This window comes from Benincasa hispida, chromosome 1, assembly GCF_027475165.1.
Source record: "Benincasa hispida cultivar pf3 chromosome 1, pf3_genome.v1.1, whole genome shotgun sequence".
NCBI classification, from domain to species: domain Eukaryota; kingdom Viridiplantae; phylum Streptophyta; class Magnoliopsida; order Cucurbitales; family Cucurbitaceae; genus Benincasa; species Benincasa hispida.
In genome coordinates this window covers 99,020,961-99,028,677 of record NC_143478.1, presented here as the reverse complement: position 1 = coordinate 99,028,677, position 7,717 = coordinate 99,020,961, and the positions used below count along the sequence as shown (strand labels likewise).

The 7,717-nt window shown below is 34.5% G+C and overlaps 1 protein-coding gene across 2 annotated transcripts; it reads left to right on the top strand.

The window, feature by feature from the left end:
• Window positions 1-651: 651 nt before the first annotated feature.
• LOC120082210 (RNA polymerase II subunit B1 CTD phosphatase RPAP2-like protein) lies at window positions 652-7,020 on the top strand. Of its 2 annotated transcripts, XR_005483091.2 has the most exons (8): window positions 652-840; window positions 1,330-1,949; window positions 2,393-3,073; window positions 3,538-3,728; window positions 3,825-4,088; window positions 5,580-5,738; window positions 6,575-6,755; window positions 6,847-7,020. XR_005483091.2 is itself a non-coding variant. In XM_039037491.2 (7 exons), the coding sequence occupies exons 2-7, from the start codon at window positions 1,361-1,363 to the stop codon at window positions 6,677-6,679; spliced, it is 1,989 nt and encodes a 662-aa protein (XP_038893419.1). In that variant the 5' UTR covers window positions 652-840; window positions 1,330-1,360; the 3' UTR covers window positions 6,680-7,020. The 2 variants fall into 2 exon arrangements, 1 of the variants encoding a protein (XP_038893419.1); XM_039037491.2 differs by having other exon boundaries at window positions 6,575-7,020.
• The last annotated feature ends 697 nt before the right edge of the window (window positions 7,021-7,717 follow it).

The following is a 7,717-nucleotide window of genomic DNA, read 5'->3' as shown; positions in this document are numbered from 1 at the left end:
AAAAGTAAAATTCATGATATTTTCAAAATTAAAATACCATGTGATTTATGTACTTAGGGATTTATTTAATTTTAATCATTTTATTTTTAAATATCTAATTTTAGTCCTTTTCAAGTATCAATAAATTTTAAATTTAGTCCATATTACTAATTTATGGTTAATTTTTCTAGTTTTTATAGGAAGATTTTCAAAAATAGAAAAATAAGAAAGTTATTTACATAAAATAGTAAACTTTTAATATTTTTTTATAGAAGCTGATAGAAACCCATCAATGTCTATTAATGATAGAAACGGATAAAAGTGAGTTGATAGATACACTCAATATCTATCAATATTTTTTTTGCTACTTCTTATAAATAAATTGACATTTTTTCTATCTATGTTTTTTTTATTATTTATATGCCTTTTATCAATAAAGGTCAGAAATATATTAATTTTGAATGATTAAATTTAAATTCACCAAATACAAATAAAATGGTATTTTAAAGGAATCTATTTAAAAATATTTGTATTTTATAGCAAAAAGTTTCAAAAGTAAAAAAAAAACTTTTGAAGGAATTTTTCTATTTATAAGCATTTTCATTTTTTTAAACATATTTTTTTCTTTTTAAAATTTCAAATTAAATAATCGTAGGTGGGGTCTCAACTCTCAAATGCAAAATAAGTCTCCTGGAAGTAAAATAAAACCCTCGAACCGACCTGCAAAGTTTAGAAACGTTTTCCAACGTTTGCCTCTCCTCACGATTTCGCGTCGTCGTCTTCTCCGGCAGCGGCGACCGGCTCGGCGGCGCAGTTCATTCGGTGTATAGTCTATCCACTACCGGCATCCATTTCCATTAGGTCTGATGGTTCATCTTCCAATTCCCTGTTTTTGCTTCTCGTAGTATTTCTCTCTCTCTCTTGTTCTGTTGAAATCTCTCCGAATTTCACTGGCATGTTCTTCTCTTGAGGCGCCATATGCAGAGTCTTTGTTATCAACATCTGCTGTTACTTACATAACTTTCCTCCTTGACTCGGTGTAGATTGTCGGTTTGCTCGGAGGATCGAGTAAAGAACTTGTAGTTTTGTTCTTGTGCTTGTCTGAGATGTTCTAAATATGTTGTAATGTACGAAGTATAAATTCATGGAATTGTATGAAAGTATAGATTTTTTTTCATCAAGTCTATAGCGTGATTCCTTTCCTAGTTTAAATGGAGCGGAGCTATATGGATAGAAATTAGCTAATCTCTTTATGGTGCTTATCTTTGTTGTTCGACTGTTTCATACAATGTTGAGACGTTTAATCTTTATCCGGCGCTGATGAATGTTAAATTTTCATTTCACTTTCAGGAAAGTGAGGCAATATTGAGGAATTTTCCCAATGGCAAAGAATCAATCTGTTTTGATCAAAGACACAGTATATAAATTGCAGCTTGCACTCCTTGAGGGCATTCAAAATGAGAACCAGCTATTTGCAGCTGGGTCTCTGATGTCTCGGAGTGACTATGAAGATGTGGTGACTGAGCGGTCTATTGCAAACCTCTGTGGGTATCCGTTATGCCATTCTAATTTGTCGTCTGATAACACTAGGAGAGGCCGGTACAGAATTTCATTGAAAGAACATAAGGTGTATGATTTACAAGAGACGTATAAGTACTGCTCTTCCACTTGCCTCATTAACAGCCGTGCCTTTTCTGGGAGATTGCAAAATGAGAGATGTTCGGTTATGAATCCCGAGAAACTTAAAGAAATTCTTAGACTGTTTGAGAATCTGAGTTTGGATTCTAAGGAAAATGTGGGGAATAATTGTGATTTAGGGCTTGAAATTCAGGAGAATATAGAAAGCAATACTGGAGAAGTTCCCATTGAAGAGTGGATGGGTCCATCAAATGCAATTGAAGGCTATGTGCCGCACAGAGATCATAAAATTATGACTTTGCCCAGCAAGGATGGGAAAGAATCCAAGGATGGTAACTTTTTTTTTCCATTTATTTCTTCTCTGTATGCCAAACTTTTTTGTGTTTGGTTGTTGAATTCCATATTGGAGAAACTTATGCATTCAAAAGATGTTCCTAGCAAAAGGGAAAATGTTCTTAGAATGCTAAAATGGAGAAGTGGAATTGTAGATTTATTTGCATGGGTGGTTAAAGGGAGTTTAAGTATGCCGTCATAGGGTCTAATGCTGAACGTTTAGCATTGAACTTTGTCTACTATGCTATGCCCGCAACTTGCTGTGTTTCATTGTTAAATTCGATTCTTTTCGAATCTAATGCATTATTGGGATGTCCCTATGAGAAAAATCGAAGAGAAAAAAAAGCATACTTAGAAAACCCAAGAAAAAAGAAAAAAAGAAAGTGAAACAGTGTTTTATTTCCTCCTGTTAGTTTAATTGAGTTTTGGTGCACTGTTTTAGGTTCTAAAGCTAAAATTAAGCCATTGGGTGGTGGAAAGGATTTCTTCAGCGACCTCTCCTTCACGAGTACTATTCTAACAGATGAAGAGTATAGTGTATCAAAGATATCATCTGGTTTGAAAGAGATGGCTTTTGATACTGATTCAAAGATACAAACTGGAGAACTCTGTGGTAAAGAATCAAAAGACCAATTTACCATTTTGGAAACCCCACATGCTCCAGCTCCCACAAAAAACAGTGTTGGACGTAAGGCAAGAGGATCCAAAGAAAGGACTAAAGTATCAGCCACCAAAGAAAGTACTAATAATTTGTCTGATGCTCCTTCAACTTCAAATCAGTGCAATACTAATTGCAATTTAATGACAGAAGAACCAAGAGGTGGATCCAATGATCTTAGTGGAACTGAGATCAAATCCTCCCTTAAACAACCAGGCAAGAAAAACCTACATCGCTCTGTAACTTGGGCAGATGAAAAGACTGTTGACACCAGTATTATAAACCTTCCAGAGGTCAGAGAAATGGGGAAGAAAAAGGAATGTTCCAGAATCACAAGAAATTTGGTAAATTCTGACAATGATAATGGGGACCTATTACGGGTTGAATCTGCTGAAGCCTGTGCAATGGCACTGACCCAGGCAGCTGAAGCAATTTCTTCTGGGCAAAATGAGGTCTCTGATGCAGGTAATCTACTCTATGCATGATGGTTGAGGTTAATTATTGTACTATATGCTACAAAGATTATATTTCTTGTCTGGTGTTAAGATTATAGTTCTTGTCTGGTGTTGGCCTTAAGATGAGCTCAGTTCTAGTGTTCCCTATATTGATGTATAAACCAATCAGAGATTTAATTTTTGTTGCGTTTCCATTGGCTATTAGCAAATATATTATCATCCCCTTCTCTTCATTCTTTTTCCTTGGAACATTGAAACTTCATCCTACAAAAACACAAACAGTGGCTTTAGTGGTTATAAAGTTGCTGTCTGAATATAAAATTGTTTCTTATCCAAAAAAAGAGAGTTGCTGTATGAATATGAACTAGATGGTTACTCATATAATTTTTCCTTCTGTGTTCTGTTCTTTGTAATACCTCACTAGAAGAAACTTCATATAGTTATTCTTTATGCTTGGTTGTTTGTAATATTCAGTGTCTGAAGCTGGAATTATTATACTGCCGCGTCCAAATGATGGTAATGAAGAAGCATCTACTAATCCTGTCAACGCATCTGAACCACATTCATCCTCAGAGAAGTCTAACAAACTTGGGGTATTACGTTCTGATCTGTTTGATCCCAATGACTCTTGGTATGATGCGCCTCCAGAGGGTTTCAGCCTAACTGTAATCTCCTTTTCTTTTTTTGGACATACCTTCTCTTCATAACCTAAAGATATATATTTTTTCCCCACCACATTTACCTTGTTTTTTTTTTCCCAGTTATCTTCTTTTGCAACCATGTGGATGGCAATCTTTGCATGGATAACATCATCTTCACTGGCCTACATTTATGGAAAAGATGATAAGTTCCATGAGGAATTTCTATACATTGATGGGAAGGAGTATCCAAGGAAAATTGTCTCTGCTGATGGCCGATCTTCTGAAATTAAGCAAACACTTGCTGGATGTCTAACACGGTCAATACCTGGACTTGCTTCTGAACTTAAGCTGTCAACTCCAATATCAAGTTTGGAGCATGGGATGGTAATGATGAATATTCATGACATCGTCTTTTTCTCTCAATATTCTTTGTTTGTGATAATTGAGAACTTACATTAGTTTGCATATATGCCGGGCTTATTTTGTGTTGATATATATGTATATTTTAGTATCTGTGCTACACTGGCACCATTCCCCAGAGGAGTGGGTATCATTTATATTTAGTAGCTATGGCAATTCTTGGTTTTGATACTTCAAGACACTGCCATCTTGATCTAGTTTTTGGAAAATGCTCATGGGAGGTAGGAGTGAATGTTGAATTGGATTCTCTTGAGGTTTAAGGCTTTGTTGAATACGGTTTTCGATAGAGGTTTTGAAGGGTAGTTGTTTTGCTGCATCCTTGATTCAATGTACCTTAGTAGTCCTAGAAGAGGCTTCATTCTCCAAATTTGGCTAATTATAAGCTTATTCTGGATATGAATGCATTGTTGGAGACAGCAATAGACAATATCTAAAATGGAAAGAGGGAACATTCTTGTCTTCAACTTGCTGTATATGGATGTTATCCTATTGTTTTTTTGCTTGGAGGATCTCATCTCACCATGGTGCAACTGCAGAATTTGCTTTTCCATTTTGGATTTTTTGAAGCTCTCACTTTTGAAAATTAGCTAGCCAAGACCATAGTTACAGCCTACAGGTATCAATGGGTCGTAGGAACTAGGAATTGACTAACTCTTACATTTTATTTTACTTCAAAGTTCGAGATTTGACCCATGAAGTAAGTAGTCAGTCCTACCTATAAGGGTAAATCAAAAGGATGGTAACTGATTCTTGAGAAAGTTCAGAGGAAAATTGTGGGACTTTTCTGATCCTACTCCTAGCTGCTCTTTCCTTTTTTCCCCTCCTTTTTTGAAGAAAACATTTCATTGATTGATGAAATAATGGGGGAAAACCTCAACACCAATGGGTGATTAATTAAAAAAAGATGAGCTATAATAAGTTAAAGGATGCTTAAATTTGCACCAAAAACACAGTAGATAAAATGATGTCCATAAAACAATCAAAAGTGGACAGAGTCATTGCCGTCTTGGAGATTTAGGTTATTGGGAACATGAAAGCTGTAAACGATTGCTATACTCTTGAAATGGTTGCAGTGATTCACGATTGTGCTTTCCATGGCACAAGGAGATAAAAAAGTTGATGATTTTAGATTGGCTCACAGAAAGCTGGGCTGTCTTCTTCTAGATCCTCTTCTTTATTTTTAAGGCAGGTGCTGGTATCATTTAAAACAGGGCATCATCGGTTTTGTGATTTGGGTGGGGAGGAATTGAGGTATCCCGATCTCCTCTTTAAACTTGGTTTTTTGGCTTGTGGTTTCAATTATATTGTTATTGTTGAAGACTGGACGGAATTTGCATGGAATTTTGAATTTAGAAGGCATTCCCTTGATTTTGGAAGGTCTTATACATCATGAGAGAAGGATACTGTTAACCCAACTTTGGCATATGAGTGACGTTTATTTATGTTCTTGTGCAGGGACACTTGTTAGACACCATGACTTTCCTTGATGCACTTCCAGCATTCAGAATGAAGCAGTGGCAAGTAATTGTTCTCTTATTTATAGAAGCTTTATCTGTTTGCCAGATTCCTTCACTTGCCTCCCACATGTCAAATAGTAGAAGTCTGTATCACAAGGTTTGGCTACCTATAAATCTCTGCCCTCTTGCTTATTAATGAATCCTCTGTGTTGAGATGAATGTTAAAGAAGCAGTTTAAGAGTAAAAATTGATAAGTTAGATGATCTAAAACGTGCTTTATTTATCAGTTAGCTAATGATAAGTTCTAAAACTGTATACTAGGAGATTTTGAATTGTATGTGTAGAATTGATATCAAATCAACTTGTTTGTGCTCATTTTAAAATGCTAAATGAAAATTAGTTGTTGACATGCTCTTATTCCTCTCCTTGGCTGGAATTTTTTCGTTTCGAGGAAATCACATTAGGATGTTGAAATTGTCGCACATACTTTTTCTGATCAATATTCCATAAAAATATTACTATTTATTGTCCTTTACAATTAAAGCACTTTTGTAGTTTTAACTTTCTTCATCTTTTGGCATCTGCATTCTTTCTTCTACTTTTGTGCTTGCTTCTATATTCATTTTTTTTTTCAGTCAAACCTATGAAAGCATCGTTACTCGAGAAATAAATATTTGTGTTGTCAATTTTATTTCATTTTATTTTTTAAGACAGATATTGGTTTCTTGATTTTACTGCTGGATTTTCCTCTTTCAATCCGAAAATTGAAAGCTGTACCGTTGTAATGTTTAGTTCTCGGGAAAATGCTATTATATAGTTTAATGAGGACCTCTAAAGTTCATTTCATGCTCTTGTGTAGCATAAGTGATTGATCACGAAGAGTATTTGTATATTAAAACTAACCGCGGACAGAATTTTTTATGAAATGCCATATTCCTCGATTCTTAAGTTTGGGTATACTTTAACATCCTGCTCTCACTGTCACGTACATAGGTGCTTGATCGTGCTCAGATACGATCCGACGAATACGAGGTTATGAAAGATCATATATTACCGCTTGGTCGAATAGCTCAATTTTCAGGTGAGAATGATGCCTAAAAAATTAGAACCAACATCTCCAACATAAATATCATCACACTCTAAGGCCGGTTCAAATTTCTGGGGTGGTACTAGTGTAAGTTCCAGATCATATTAATGACCAGTTCCCAGCGAATCCGATTCACAGTACAAAGTAGTCGGTAATCGTGCATGTACTGTTTTTACAGGTAGATTCTCTAGGTATTTCTTTTGGGGAGAATTAGTTGTTCCAAGCTACGCAAACATTTTCTTTAAGGGGACTGCTTATAAACAGGTGTGGTCAATGTGCCATTTGAGGTGATTTTGTATTCTGTTATTTTGGAACATCTCAGTTCTAGATAACATGTTTCTTTGTTCGACTCTTTTTGAGTTTTTAGTCTGAAACGGTCATTATTATGCTTTATGCTTAAAGATGCCAAAAGTTTGAGGGGTGGAGTGGTCAGTGGAGGATGCTGATTTTTATGGAGTAGAATTTCAATTTTCATCATGTAAATATGTTATTATTATTAATTTAATACAAATTAAAGGATCTGATATGAGGAATATATTTCTTTTGGTAAAACGTCAAAGCTTCAAAATGAAAGAATACGAGTTTGAAATATATATATATATATATATATATATATATATATATATCCTTTAGGAATTCAATTAACCTAAGAAGGGGCTTGAGTCGAGCAAAATGAGCCTTTATTAAAGTATAATTATAAATGTCAGTTTTTTTTAAGCTCATTTTTATTTTAATCATTTTGATAAAAATGGATTAAAATATACTTGAAAAGTTATTTTGAATGGTTGTTAAACACTTTAATTTCTTTTAAAATGTTATCTTTTCTACTACATTGTCAAGTTCCATGTCTCTCACCTTAACTTCATATTGTATCTTTTCATATATTAAAGAAGAAACATTTTGAGATAAAATCTTGATCGCCAAATCTTGAATGGTAGGTGAGCTTGTTCCATACGATGTCTACCATTCAACTTTAAGATAAACATGTTATCATTATATGTGGTATGATTGAAAATACATAGTGACGAAGTTCCTAATATAAAATTAGA